The sequence below is a fragment of the Carettochelys insculpta genome, chromosome 23 (assembly GCF_033958435.1).
Source record: "Carettochelys insculpta isolate YL-2023 chromosome 23, ASM3395843v1, whole genome shotgun sequence".
Classification (NCBI taxonomy): domain Eukaryota; kingdom Metazoa; phylum Chordata; order Testudines; family Carettochelyidae; genus Carettochelys; species Carettochelys insculpta.
In genome coordinates this window covers 18,557,170-18,572,805 of record NC_134159.1, presented here as the reverse complement: position 1 = coordinate 18,572,805, position 15,636 = coordinate 18,557,170, and the positions used below count along the sequence as shown (strand labels likewise).

Genomic DNA, 15,636 nt, shown 5'->3' with positions numbered 1-15,636 from the left:
ACACGCAAGCAGGGCTTTCACCAGTTTGCATCCCTGCACTAGGATGAGGGACCTGGGGACTGAAGGGAAGTGGCTGCAGCTGTGTATGGTAATGAGGTGCTAATGGGGAAGCAGTGCTCCTCATTAGTTGGCTTGGCCAGGCAGGGAGAAGGAGGCAGAGTGAACACAGAGCAACTGGACACAGGCCAAAAGCTGAAACCTGCTGGGTTGTGCGGCTGTCTGAGTCGCAATTAGGGCAGGATTACAATAAAATAAGAGGGGTGTTTTCTGCAAAGAAGTGTCAGACTTGCTGGTGTTCACTTCATGCAAAACTCGTCAGGGATTTTTTCACCAAAATGCTTTGGAGCAAAACATTTTTATCCTGCACCAAAGTTTAAAACAGTTCACGTTTTGTGGTCCCCTTTATTTTTGTCTCAACTGCTGCACCCTCCTTCACACTCAGAGGAAAAAGGGTGGGTGGGGGAAGCAGTTGTCATTTAAACACCTCACCATTGATGCAAAAAGTGAAGCCACCAGCTGTATGTGCAAAGGGAGATGCAAGAGTGCTGGATTATGCCAAGTCACACTCCCCACTGCAACACAATCAGTCTATACCCTCGTGTGCCATAGCACCAAACCACAAAGCCAGTGCCTGTCCCAGAGCGCTCCCGCTGCAGGAGATTAACCAGCAGACAGGACGAGGGGCTGTTGTCTTGGACATAACTCGCTCCCATAGAGCTTTGAGCAGAAATAGCTGGTTAAGAGCCCAAGGGGGCATTTTGTGAGGATGGGGCATGCACACCAGGACACTGCTGACTCTTGGAGAGCAGGGGAAAGTGCACAGAGTCTGCAAATTGCTCCTCTGCTCCCTGCAGGCACCACCATGGTCACTCCCATTGGCTGGGAATCACGGGGGGCGGGGAGGGGAGAGCAGTGCCTTCTGGGAGCACTTCCCTGCAGCAGGCAGCGCTGCACAAAGACACCTGTGCCCCCAGGAGCTGCACCAGCTATGTGCTGTCCTACCCTGCCCCGCCCAGCCAGACCCCCCCCACAGCTCTATCCCCACCCTCCTAGGCCCCACACCTTTTCTCTGCTCCTGCACCCCACTTCCTGCCCAGACCCCCCCATCTCGCTCCTGCACGCTTCTTCCCACTCAGCTCACTCCTACCGTCTCCCTTTCCCCTAGATCCTGCACCCTCACCCCAGCCCCCTCTCATACACTGAGCCCCTCATTCTCAGCCCCACCTCTGAGCCTAGGGAGACCCCACAAAATCGACTAGCCCCATAGATAAACCCTGGAGGTAAGCGCCGAGCCTCAGCACCTCCCTCTCCCCATCCTGCCCATTGAGGGGAAAGTCTTTTTTTTTCCTGCTTCTCAGCTGGGGACCAGGTCAGTGAGGGGCTTTTTAGTTTTGCTCCTCACTTTTGTGTGGTCCCCAACTGTTTTTTTTTAGGTGGCTCAGGAGCCAGCGACCCAGAAAGCAGCTGGCCCTTGGAGGGCATCGAGGGCAAAGGGGCCCCAGGGTAAAATAACAAACCCAGTCCTCCCACAGGCTGGCAGCCGGCGAGTGCCGACAACAGTGCATCCCACACCTGGGCAAACAGTCCCTTTCGAGACTTCCATGATTATGCTTCTGCCTCCCTGTTCCCATGGTGCTTGCCCCATGCCAAGAAATCAGTGCCCACTCGTGACGGTACAACGACACGTTTGCCTCTCTCTCTCTCTCTCTCTCTCTCTCTCACACACACACACACACACACACACACACAGAGGAACAAGAGCACTGGAAGGAAACCAAAGCTAATGCAAAAGCGGCCTTTAGGGCAGAGGTTGAAAACGTATCCCAAACGTTACTTGAGTAGAAGTACAGCTACCGGAGGGGGGTGTTACTTAAATACAAGTCACTGGTGTCCCTCTGGAAAACTACTTGAGTGAAAGTACACGCACGCACGCCATATTTTCATTGCACTCAAGTACCCAGAAGTGAAAGCAGCTGCACTTTTACTCAAGTAACGTTTTGGGTACCTTTTCCACCTCTGCTTTGGGAATACATGATACAACTTCCCTTCGTCATCAAGTGATTTGAAAAGTGTGTGTTGGGGGGCGGGGCGTGTTAAAATCCCAAAGGACAGGGCCAGAATTCAGTCTGGGGCTCACACTCGGGTTTCTGGAAAATCACAGCGGGTGGAGCCAGACAAGCAGCAGAACACCACATCAGCGAATCCCACCGGGCCCCTCAGCCATCACTACACATAAGGGAAAACACCCCCTACCTGGGTCACACTGCAACTTGCAGCTTGCAGCTCTTTGCCACGGAAAAGTCCTCGGTCTCTACTTTGCAGCCCCCCCTCCCCTCCCTTGCCCCAACACCTGCCCCCAAGAACCAGACTGGCCTGGCATTGGCAGGGAATTGCCTCTCCTGGCCATACGGGAAACAGCCTGGCTGATATGCTGGCTGGCTGGACCAGCTCCCAGATGCTTACACACAAAATCCCAGCCAGGCCAGGCAAACGCAGTGCCATGCCCCACAAGGAAACAGTGCGACTTGGTCCGAGTAAGCTCCATTAAGGCCAGGCCCAAAGGGTTTAGGAGCCCACAAGCTACAGCAAGCTCGAAAAGGCCCTATAGCAGCTCAGCTGTAGGGCAGCAGGACTTGGTGTTGGCAGTCCGGTCACCTGCCCAGGGAGGGAACGAGCAGGAGGGGAGCCAAGCAGTGACCTTCGGGGCTTTTGCCTTCAACTGGATTTTTTTACTAATGCCAAAGCTGCCAGCATGGCCGGCTCCAGCCTTCCCAGGATGGAGGAGCCTGACAGACAGGGATTAGGAACAGCTGGTTGCGCACCGGCCCGCTCAGCTACAAGCTGCAACGTGACAGTGTCTCACTTACAGTTATTCTGTGCTGCTCCTCGATGGTGCGTGTACCGGGGGCCTCAGCAGGAAGGACTCGGAGCTTGCATAAACCGCACACCCACACTGGCTTGCCCCTTCTCTAGATAAATGGGTTGGACTCGGAGAGGAGGAGCCAGGCTCCAGCAGGGACAGAGCTGGCAATTGTTCCCAGCACTTTGCAGGAGCCCCTGGAAGGGGAGGGAGTGAGGGGCTCGACCCCACTCAGCGTCATCCCCACAAGGCAGGGACTGTGAAGCTGCGTGCTGCGCTAGGACTCAGCAGACTTGGTTTTGATTCAGGCTCTGCTGGACAAGGCACTTCCTTGCTTTGTGCCTCAGTTTGCTCTTGGGCTGGCTCGTCTTGTGATACAAACTCATTTTCTGAGGCGTCTGCGACACACCTGGCACAAGGGGGTCTGGGCACAGCGGGGGCATTATGCTGGACTTCCATAGACACAGTCAGCAATGCAGATGATTCCAGCGCATCTCCATATCCCCGCCTTACTCAAGACTCTCCTGACAGGCCAGCGCCCAGAGGGCTTGGGGCGCCGAGAGGAAACCGCCAAGTCCCTGGGCTGGGCCACATGACAGGGCTGTTATTTACTATGGCTTTTCCAGACAAACCAGGGCCTGCTCCAAACTGTGACTGCTGGAGAAGTCCCTGCCGCTGCCAGAGCAAAGCTGGCTGGCAGGGGGTGGGCCTTGCCATTTGTGGAGCGTATGAACAGCCCAAATTTCAGCCCTGTAAAGCAGATCCATCTGCTAAGGTGACAACCACCTTAGGACAGCTATAGACCAGTGAGCTGCGCAAAGCAGCTATGGGTTGCTGGGCACTCCTCACTGCATGTCAGGACGCTGGGAGGACCTCATGACTAGTGAAGCCCTGGTCCCAAGAGAAAAGTAGATGGGGTATTGACCCCGTCCCGCTGCATTGGGAGGGCTGCACAGAAGTTAGACACAGCATGCACTGAGCTAGTCCTGGCCTGGATTCTGGGGGGCATGGCGGGGGGAGGTAGGCGGAAAGGAGCCATTCTACCTCTGCCCAGGACTGCCCTGAGGTTTGTCAGTGAAACTTTGGGGCGGGGTGGGGTGAGGCCAGGTGAGGGGCCAGTAAAATGCAAACTGGCAGGGCTGTCCAATGGGCTCAGCCAGGGAGGATAAAAGCTCTGTGGAAAGGGAAAACAGAAAGTGCGGGCGCTAGCTGAGAAGCCCCTGAGCGTTTAGCACTACAGCACAGAGAGTCTGGCGGGAGGGGACTTTGCCTTACTTCTCCCTGGCCAGTGACCCTCAGCTGAATTCTTCCGCGTTAAGCAATTGTTTGAGTGAGGAGTGAAACAGTTGCTCTTAAAGAGTTATTTATGATTTTATACCCGGCTTTTTTGGTAAAAATAATGAGGGGCTTGTATTCAGACAGGTCCCCACCCTTCACCACCTCCTATCCCATGGCTGGGGCTGCTGAGGTGCCAGTACTCAAGCAAGTACCAGCACAAAAAAAAGCACTGATTATACATAATGACTGGCAAAATGACAGAGAGTTCACAGGCGTGTTCACCACAGCGTTTTGAAACACACCACAAAAGATGGGCTCACACACTGAGCTGGGAGAAATCCCACCCCTACCCTGTCATGGGTACCCATGGGAGAACGTGCCCACTGGAAGTGCAGTGCTAGCCATGCAGCGATGCGCAGGTGCCCAGTAACAGAGCCACACGAGCCCTGGAAGTTTAAGGGTACATCTACTCGACGTGGCTTTTAGTATCAGGCCATGTTGCTCTAGGACAGGCAGCAGAAACACTGTATCAGCACTTTTTGCTGCCAAAAAACCTCCCCCCTCCTCCTCTCAGTGGTATTTGCTTTGTTTGCAGGAGAGGACTCCTGCCAACAAGACGCTGTTTACACTAGTACCTGCCCCATCACAGCTTTTGTTGTTTGGGGGGGAGGAGCGGTTTAAGTCCCCTGAGAACCAAAACCTTGTTGCTCAATTGCCAGTGTAGACAAAGCCGAAATTGCTCCCTCCTTGCAGGTATGCAGGGCAGGTGAGCAAGGGGATAACTGGCTGCTCAAGGCACTGCTTTCGACTTTCCCAGCACAAGCACGGTGCAGAGGCGTCTCTATCCAAAGGAGCTGGGAGGAGCAAAGATCCCAGCACTCCATAGCCTTGCTCTGAAGACCCAAGCACTGGGGCTGGTGCAAACTGTCCAGCAGCCTGGGCTCCAGGCCAAAGAATTCCTTTTTGGGCATGTATTTCACGGGGAGGGTATCTCAGCCTTGTGATGCAATACACCACAAACTACTCGCTGGTATAGGAAACCCTGTCAGACATCAAGGATACACTAGATATCCTGTTAGCTCATATCCGGTCTTGTGATTCTGCCTCACTCCCCTGCCCCTTTGCAGGGAGCAACAGGCAGCAAAGACCCTGTTTTCTTTCCTGGGAGACAGACACAGATACTCAAGTTCCCCCATGGCATTGGTGGGGTAAGAACTCATCACTGAGTTGTGGCAAGAGCCTACACAGGGCATGGAATAAAATAGATCCAACCCACAAAACTCATACCCAAGCTTCCTCCAAGCTGAGAGGTGCTCTAATGTGGCTGTGACATGGTCCTGCCCTCTATTTACATAGGCCCTAGCCTTCAAGTTTGGGCCTGGGTTCCGATCCATATTATAGGAGGGGGAACTAGAATTTGGACGCAGACCTATCAATGCCAAGGTCTCTGAGGGTTAAGCCAGCCCCTGTTGATTATATAAGCTTCACTGAGTTATTATACACAGCGTTGGCTGGTAGGTCTTCCCAGTGCAATGCTCTCAATGGTTATTTCTGCTTCCTTGCCTGTGCTGTGTGTCCTCAGAGCAGTTTTACAGATTGAACCTCTCTAGTCTGGCAACATCCATAATCCAGCATGATTTTAGTCAGCCAGAGAACCACTTATTTTGGGTGTGGCCAAGTTTCCTGTTGTCACATAAAGTTTTTTTACAGCCACCTGTCTTGGCTGTGTTCTGTGCTGTTATTTAGCTGTAATTTACCCCCAACATCTTCTAAGAGCCCAATAAGCAATCGGAGTATTGGTAATTATGCTAAACAACAGCGATGTCCCATGGTCCAGCAAATTCTCTCATTTGCCACCAGTCAGGTCCTGATGGTGCTGGACTAGAGAGGCTCAACCTCTATTTATTTAGGGCCTATTTGACAATCTCTTTTCTGACGAGTCCCTCAGTAACAGCAAATTGCTAAGACATGTCCATCTGCACGGCCAAGCTCTGCATTCAGTTCCCCCATGCCAATATGCAGATTATCAATGGACTGGCCTGGGTTTGACTTGGGAACAAACGAGTAAGCAATGAAGTTTGCCTGTTAGTAATTGAGACTGAAATTTGACCCACGGGGCATTAATTAGTGATGATGCTTGAACTAGAATGAACTCCGCCTCTGATCAGCCATGGAGGTTACAGGATTGTCATTTGTTTTAACTTGTAAACCAGGAAAGTCAGCACAACCTCACCATTGTAGGAATCACATCTCAGAGCAGAAGGGCAGTGGCCTCTCTCTGGCCTTTCATTTACTGGCCTTAAATAAGGACGAATTCATCTGTCCCCACTCGGCTCCTGTTCCCATTCCATCCCTGGCCTCTACTTCTTCTAGACCTGAAGGCAAGCTGTCATTATGCAGCGCAACCCAAATGGGGCCCAGCAAAATGCAACATGTGCATATCTGCCCTGGCTCCAAGCTATTAAAAGGGGTGATCTGCACAGGGATACTTTCTGATACCACCCTTATCGACCATTGAGGTCAGAGAGTGCAGTAGAGCTGCTCTACCTGCTATACTAACAGGAATGTTTGCAGCTTCTGCTCATTCATGATTATTATCAATTACTACAGATTTCCAGGTGGGAACGGTAAGGGCAAGGCAGAAAGTGTCCTGTTACTGCTGCTTATTACAATAATTTTCACCTGATTGTTAATTTGCACTGTTATTTGTGGTATCCACCCTTCCTTAAATATCAGTTGTGATCTCTACCAGTCAGGGCCTGCCTTTTCGTTGCGTCTGCTGGTATATAGCTGGAAAGGGAGATTTTTCAAAGGCATATAGTGCAGTTAGACACCTGCCAGCTCCCAGTGGAAGTCAGTGAAATTTAGGGCTGTGGCTCCTCCTTGTATCTTGGAAAATCTCCCAATTTTTTAGGCCATATGGAGGGTGACAGCACCTTCGCTCTGCAAATGAGCTCTGGACAACAACATTCAAGCAACTGAGCAGGATTGAAGAAGACGCTGCAGAGAAGCCAGTGGGCTAGCCAACCATATTAAACACGAGAAAGACATTAAGCAGCTTATTAAACTTTACTATAGACACCATAAAAGAAAATTCTGCCAGAATAGACGCTTGAGTACATCACTAAAAGTCTGGGTTTACCGGAACAGGGTGAGTTGTCCAAATGTACTTGAGGCAGTTGCTATAGACCTACAAGCAGGTGATGAAACCCAAATAAACCAGAAGGTGATAAAACAACAGGCAGGTTTCATAACTGTGAAAAAAAAAAGTGCCTGGAAGTACATCCCAGTTTGGGCTCAGAGATGGGGCATTAGTTAAATAAAAAGGTACTTAATCAGCTAAGAGAGAGAATCAGATGAAACTGGATTTTTAAAAAAAACCCTAAAATGCATTTAAACACCTCTCCCCATCCCTTACCTGAACTCAGCAGGGGCTTAAAATAAACCATTAACCTTCTTAAACATTCTTAAATGGACACACTCTGCTCTGTGGGTTGCTAGTTTTAAGTCTATAAAAACAACATACAGCTTTTCAGCCTCATGATAAATGGCGTTAGAGTCCTACTTGGTGCCTCATGAATATCAATGAAGCTGCTTTGTGCTGGTGACAATTCAAGAGGAGTCCTGGCGAGGCAGGCATTAAGGCCCCTTGGGTCACTTCCATAAGCGTTACCATGGTCGCTGTGCCCCTGTAGCCTAGCAAACCTTTGGTCCAATTGGCAGCTGGGGTGATAAGAGTTTGATCTGTAGAGCAAAGGGACGATTTATGGATGTTCGACTTTGCTTTATGATAACTTTTCAACACAACTTTAAGAGCTGTTGGAGACGTTATCCCCCATCTCCTACTTCCCTGTATAGATTATTAGCTGATCGCTGGCTATTGACTGATAAGTGGGCATTTTTGTAAAAAACTTACGTAGACATTAAAGAGCAAAGACCAAGGGCTCTTCGTGTAAGAGTAGAGGTGTGCCAAGAATTCATTAATTAAGTTTAATTCCCCTCTGCCACAGAAGATGTTTCAAACCCCTGAAATGATTAGGGGTTTGGAACAGGTGACAAATGAAAAGATATTAAAACAGACTGTGATTTTTCACTTTAGAAAAAAGGAGACTGAGGGGGATATGACAGAGGTCTATAAAATCATGCTGGTGTGGAAAAAACGAATAAGGAAAAGATAATTATTTGTTCCCATAACCTAAGAACGAGGGGTCACCAACTGAAATTAACAGATCGCAGGTTTAAAACTAACCAATGGAAGACTTCCTTCATGCGGCACACAGGCAGCTTGTGGAACTCCTCGCCAGAGGATGTTATGAAGACCAGGACTTTAACAGGGTTCAAAAAAGAACTAGATAAATTCATGAAGGTTAGGTCCATCCATGGCTCCTAGCCAGGATGGGTGGGAATGGTGTCCCTGGCCTCTGCTTGTCAGAGGCTGGAGATGGGTGACAGTGGAGGGATCACTGAACCTGCTCTGTTCACTCCCTCTGAGGCATATGGCTAGATGGACCTTTGGTCAGACCCAGTGTAGCTGTTCTCATGTTCACTGTGACACTGCTCCACAAAAGAAAACAGTCCAAGTTTACCTCCCCTCCCCAGTTCTACTCAACAATCAGAGCTTTGCTGTGACAGAGCAGCTCTTACGCTTTGAACCATTCAGAAGGCTGCAGCTGGCCCAGACTGTATCTTGCACATTCCAGCAGAAGGCTCTAATGCAGCGATAGACACACTTCACCCAACAACTTGGTGGCCACTGAGAATGCCTTTGGGAATAAACCAAAGCTCCATGCCTCTGGGGGAGTCTTTCATTGACTGCAGCCAACTTCACATTAGGCTCTGAGTTCAGCAGGAGTGTGGAACAATTTGTATAGTGGGAGTGCTGAGAGCCAGTGAACCAAACTGTAAACCATGTATATAATGGAAACCACTTCAAGTCTGGGGGTAGTTCCAGCACCTCTGGATTCAGGCCTTACAGAGGGGGGAAATGCAGGCCCACCTAGAATTTTGATCTAGAGGCACCACCATTCCTCTAAAAACCAACCTCCCGAATAATGGTTGTGCAGGATCGTGTGACATAACAGGAGGCAGCAGGGTGAGCTACACATCAGTGGAGTTGATATAAGTTGCACGGGATCCAAACCGGGTGATACCAAAAAAAGATGGAACATCAAATGGCAGGTACCAAGGAAGACCAAAAAGGGTGATTATCCACATTCCCATAACAAACTGATAAGGAGCATAAGAAACCCTTTCCTTTAGCAGTAACTACAGTGTCCGGAAGCTGAAAAAGGTTAAATGCTTTTATTTGAGTAATGTCAGACGGTTTTACAAATAGATTTTGAAATCTTGAAATATCCAGAGGGGAATCGTGACAAACAAACATATCCCCAATAACAGGGACTAGGCAGGTAGAAAATAAAATTAAAACTTTAGCTCCACTTTAAAAACACATCTTGACAAAACAGCCTCCTCTTCCTCCCATCAAATGTACATCTAGTCTCAAACAATGAACAATAATCCTGATAAAAATAAACTAAAAATAAAAAAGGTTAAAAAATGAAAAAAATGATTCCATTTAGGTGGGGTTTAATTCTAAATATGTTCATCTACTTTTATATATATAGATATCTATATCTTTTTAAAACATACGATCAAAAATCTTGCATGGCAGTGCATCACAGAAAGAAAAGTAAAATTCATCTGGAAGGTGCTGTGTAGAGCAGCATGGTTAAAATCTCACCTAAAAGGGTCAAGCCCCTTTGCAAAGGAACAGTCGCATTCATTTTAGCTATCTCAGAGCTAAACAAAGTCAACAGAAGACACTTCCTGTCTGTTTTCTAGCACCTTCCTCCTCCCTCCAAATTAGGTTCTGAAATAAGAACTGGACACAGTTTGTACAGATACAGTGGGACTGACACCCGCCATGGGCTCTGCAACAAGATGAGGGGGGGGTCCTGGTTCTGCGCCTTGGAAGGGGTGGGGCCAAGGGCAGTCAGCTCCAGCACTGACTGGCGCTTCTCCCCTACCCGCCCCACTGCCTCACAGCCGCGTGCAACCACAGCATCGTTGCTGCGGCTGGTGCGCTGAGACTCTAGAACAACAGCCCCCTTTGCTCCCCCCATCAGCGAGCCCATACACACAGACAGCCTGGGTTAAAAGCACTGTTTCTAAACATGGAGAGATTTCTTCCTCAGCTTAAAAGAACAAGGCAATGGGGACTTCCATGGAACACATAAGGCCAGGCTGGGCGGTGGACTCTGCAGGCTGGATTATTACTACAGAGAACAGCTACACTGCTTGACTAGCTGGGAGAAAAGACACCCTCAGACTGTTTAGAAAAAACAGCCAGGGGCCAGATTTTAAAGCCAGGCTTCCCCTGTAGGGCCTGCAGTCTGCAGGAGCTGTGGGCACCACTAGTGTCATGCAGAGGTTTGTCTGGCAGGCAGAAGCACCCTGGGGAAGCACTGTGGCTTGAGCACACAGATATACTGCAGGTGCAAACTGGTGATCAGATAGAAACAAAGGCCAAATTAGAGGCTGTAAAAAGAAAACAAGCCAATCCCAAGCCCCAACCCTTAAAACTGCAATCCTATCTGCCAGCCACTGACTGCACCAGGCCTGCCCTAATTTGCAGATGTCCAATACGCTCTCATCCATCACTGCACAGCCGATCTCTTTGGTTGCTTTATCTTCCATGGGGAGAAGAAATGTTATCTCATGACTGGGCATTTCAGGTCTCCTGGGTTTTCAAGTTTTGCTCAGACAGGAATGTAAACATTGACCTTGTTCAGCACTGCCCAGCATTAGAGTTTCAGCAAGAAGAAGACCTCTGTGTCCTGGTTAAAATCCATTGGGTTCTTTAGCTGGGGAGTAAACAGAATGGGGGAAGCTGAATCCGTACAAGCCCCTTTTGCAATGCAGCAGGCTCCCTCGGGGTTTCCCCTCTCCTCGATGGGGCTCCCACTGATCTGACCCAGGCTTTGCAGCCGCTGCCTCTCCTGGGCTTGCTTGGCCCGGTTGGCAATGTACCGCACCCTGCTCTGGCTGCGGGAGGAGGACCTGCGGAGGAGCAAGGTCTCCCCTTCCTCCTCAGATTCCATCGGTTCCAGGCTAGTGGGGGAAGTGATGTCATTTTCCTCCTGAAAGGCTGTCAGCTTCTTCAGCTGCTCAGTCAGCTGGTCCTGGGGCTTGGTTGGAGACCTTATGCCTGAGGAACGGCGCTGCTCTCGCATGGACCTTGTGACGAAGCTCCTACTGATGCTCCGGTACTTGCTTTCAAAAGTGCACACAATATCGTCTGAGGTGAGATCCCCCAGACTCTTGGATTTTGTCGGGCTGGCTTCAGCTTGCGCTTGTGCTTTGGACTTGAGAGAAGACTGCTTGAGACTTTCCATGTAGAGCCTGCTCCAGGTATGCCTCCTTGGAATGGAGCTCAGTGCACTTTGCAGAACCCTGGCCAGAGGCCTGGGGTGCAGCTCATCCACCGGCATCTGGTCATCCAGCAGATTGGGATTGGACTTGCTCTTGGTCACTATTGGCATTTCGTTACCAGGCGTTGTAGCAGACCGGGGGCGCATGCCCCTTCTCACAGCAGCGGTCTCCATGTGTTCGTGAGGGGTCCCTAGGTCTGGAAGGTTTTTGCGAGCCAGGTTGGGCAGAGAGAGGTCTATCACAGTGTCGTTGGATGACATGCTGGAGGAGGAAGACATGCTGTCCCGGTGATTGCTGCAGTCGAGCTTGCTCCAGATCTGGTCATGCACCGTGGCATCAGAGTACACTTTTGCTGCCGGGGACAGGCTACTTGGAATTTTCATTAAGGCTGAGTAGTCGGAATTCTTGTGCCCTTCACTCTTTGACCTCCTTACTAACACGTGAGAGCTGCTCAGAGCCAGAGGCTGGGCAGGCTGAAGTCTCTGGAAAGCTTCTGGAGGCAAAGATGGTCGTGTACTGTTATTCGGATGACTTGGAGGTGGTGGGATAGTTGCAGTGCCCTCCTTCAGGCTTAGGGATGTGGCAGTTCGGTTACCATCTGATAATACTGGACAGTCTTTTCCCTTCTGGCAGTTCTCAGTGGAATGGACTGAAGTATCACTCAGCGCCAACATCCTCCAGGTCTGTTGAGGATATGCTGCCAAACCAGACCGATCTTCACCACCACTATGGGTCTTTTCGCAATCATCCCCATCTTCAAGTGGTCCCTTTGGGCATGTCCTGTCACCTTTCTGGCCCAACATGATTGTGGCTGCTGTCCCTGGAGTTACAGGCACTTGGTCATCTGAAGCCAAGCCTACCCATGGTTCAGGAGCAAGAAGAGCTTCCTTGGGCTGGTCTGTTGGGCTACTTCCTGCTGATCTAGGTTCACTGGACTGATGAGACACCAACCCTTGTTCAGAATCACTTGAGGGGGCAACAGGCAGAGGAATGCAAGAACCAGCATACTGTTTTTCATTGGCAACGAAGGGCTCTTCGGTGATAGTTTCTAGACTGCATAAAGACGTGACCGACCTCTGCATGGAGAGCTGGCAGACATCCACTGGAAGCGAGAGAAAGAAAAACACATGGGAGATGCAAAAGTTAAGCAAACTATTAACCACATCGATTCACTTACAGATGATTATTTTACCCAAGATCCCTTTGCAATGAAAACAGAGAAAGGTTGGCCAAGATTTTCAAAAATAATTTTATCATGATGTGGGGTGCTCCAATGAAGACGTGAGATTTTCAGAAAGCACTGAGCCGCCAATCTGAGACATGCAAAGCTTTTAGTTACTTTTGACCATATCTGTAGCATGTTACTTCACCAATTATACATCTCCAAAGAAGAGTTACTTATGCCTGTCTTTGTACTGATGCTTACAGCTCTGGCCCCAACATTCCCTCTAATTTTTTCTATCTATCTGCAGAATAAATTTTGCTATGTTCACCAAGGCACATGGAGATGTGCACCACCAGTAAAAACATGGCTGACAGCTTTTGGGCACTCTGCTCATCAGCTGGGCAGCACTTGAATCTCTCCTGGGCGGCTGCCCAAGCGTTCAGCTTACAGGGAACATCGGTCCCCATCTGTACTGAATGCCTGAACTGATTTATCTTTCTGCAATACTAAGGCCAAAACAAAATAAAAACCAAGACAATCGCTGCTTGACCAACCATTGACATAACTGGCATTCATTATATTTCAAGAGGGAGATGGTGCAGGGGCAGTGGAGAAGAAGAAAACTGAAGTAATTTAAAAAATATTTTTAAGCAAGTTGCATGTTTTTATAACTTCTCAATGGCACAATATTATTTTGCCAAATGAAGCTGTCATTTATTTATTCAAAGACCACACACAAAGGCATGCTGTGAAAATGCAGGCGACAGTCCACTCCTGAGGAAACACACAGGTAGTCAACTGCCTGAAAAAACAGATGTTCAGGTGGCATTGTCACACTGTACTTCTGGACAGAAAAGAATCATGCTGGAAAAAAAAAGGCTGCTTGCTGCCAAAATGAAAACATGCTCCAAGAACTAGCAAAGCAGCAGAAAAAAGCCAGGCAGCAGTTTTAGGAATAGGAGGAGGTAATTATGAGATGCCTGGAAACTAAAAAGGAACACAGGCAACAAAGTGCTTGCATCAGCAACACTCAATAAACAGTTACCTGGAACGTGCTTGTCCTTTCAGTTCTTAACTAGAGAGAGAGAGTGTGTGCATGTGGAATAGGACAGAACAGAGGAAAAAAATCCAGTTAATATAGGAAAGGCAGGAGCAGATAAAAGGCTCAATCAGTGGGGAGGGAGAGGGAAATAGACACAGACAGTGACACGTTTCCTGTAGGATCCTAAGAATTTTTGACCAACCAGAGCACACGGTGGTGTCCATCAATTGGACCCGGACCAAAAATTTTTGTTTTCAGAGAAGCTGGAAAATTTTTAACTGTTCAAGAAGGTTTTGGAAACATGTCACCCGAGACTGAACCCCCCTGGGATTTCGGCCTTACTTCACATTCCAAAGTCACTATCAAAGCAGCACTGCTCACTGGGCACAAGTGAATGTTCCAGCAGATGCTGGTTATCTTGGGGGAAAGCAGAACACTACTCCTGCATAAAGCTGCATGGTAGACACACCCAGAGAAGACAGCTCACACAAGCACAGCAGGGTGAATTAACAACAGGGGTAGATGTCTTGGACAGGCCAAGGGGCAGATTCCTGCCATCACCTGGATGTTCCCCAGCCATCTCCAGCCATTCTTCTTAGGGGACTGCAGTCAATCAAAGGGCCAGTCTAGGGGTACAGCTTCACGAAAGAAGTTGCCCTGCCCAGAGTCCACCTGGCTGGTTTCTAGGAGGACTGTTAAGTAGCTTCAACTTTCTCCCATCTTCAGCCCTTTTCCTGCTAGACTAAGCCCCAAAGGTCTCACTGAAATCAATGGCAAAGCTTTAATTGATGTCAGTGTTCATGGATCAGGCCCACATCTGTATGTTTCATAGACCATCCAGGGGCAAGCAAGGACTCAAGATGCTTTCATAGCCCCTAGGCAGTGTTAGTGGCTGCACACTGACTCTACACCAAACCACTGGGCCGGAGGAAGGAAAGAATTCCCCCCTGCTACACATCCCCCCTGCTACACATGAGCCATTAATTTAGGCAGTGTCCAGTCCAGGGGCTGAGCATGCTGAGGTTTGACTTCATCCTAGGTCAGTGACTGGCAGCATTAGATGGCTGCTCAATGGCCTGCATACCAGAAGTGGGAGGAATGTCTCAGTCTAGTTTCTACCAGGCAAATCCCCATATGAAAAAGTCCATACCAGCAGCACTGACTGGTACCACTGTGGGTGCTCACAAGTGCCACCAGCTCAACATTCCATGAAAAATCTACTCTCTTCCTGCCCATTAACCCTGTTGTGTCACTGTATGCTTAGGCATGTTTGCCTGGCAAAAGAACCAAGGCTCACCCTGCTGCCGCCAGTGCTCTTCCTATTCTGTGACCAAGCAGAGGCTTTCAATTTCCTGTTCCCTCCACCTGGCTCCTTTAATCAAGCCAACATTTAATGCTGAAGTGCTGTGAGACTTAATTTGCCAGTACTAGCTCCCTTGGCATCTTTGCACAGTGCACTGATTGATGGAGACACCCGGCCTTTTATGCAACTCAAACATTTGTTCTCTAGCTCATCGACATTCAGTCCAAATAATGTTTTCATCCTTTTAAAGGTTTGCAGTTCTGCATTTAAGAAGTCACGAGGATTTAATCAAATTTCAAATCTATCTTAATATTTGTTCAGTTACTCTGCTATGGGGTAGATCAATACTGCAGCAACTGATCCACCGGTGTTTGATTTAGCGAGTCTAGTAAAGACCCACTAAAATGATCACTGATCACTCTCCTGTTGACTCCAACACTCCAGGAGAATGAGATGAGTTAGGAGAATGAGAGGGTTCTTCTGTCGACAGTATGGGCCTTGCAGTAAGCAGATCTAAGCTACACTGATTGAAGTTATATAGTAACAGAGAGAAAGCC

General features: G+C 49.0%; 1 protein-coding gene across 2 annotated transcripts in view; it reads right to left on the bottom strand.

The window, feature by feature from the left end:
• Positions 1–9,442: 9,442 nt before the first annotated feature.
• Positions 9,443–15,636, bottom strand: part of PLCH2 (phospholipase C eta 2) — a 395,254-nt gene continuing 389,060 nt past the window's right edge. For both annotated transcript variants that reach the window (XM_074975802.1, XM_074975801.1), the window contains one exon: positions 9,443–12,671. In XM_074975802.1, the coding sequence (XP_074831903.1) occupies positions 10,942–12,671 (1,730 nt within the window). In that variant the 3' untranslated portion in view covers positions 9,443–10,941. The remainder of the gene's footprint in view (positions 12,672–15,636) is intronic.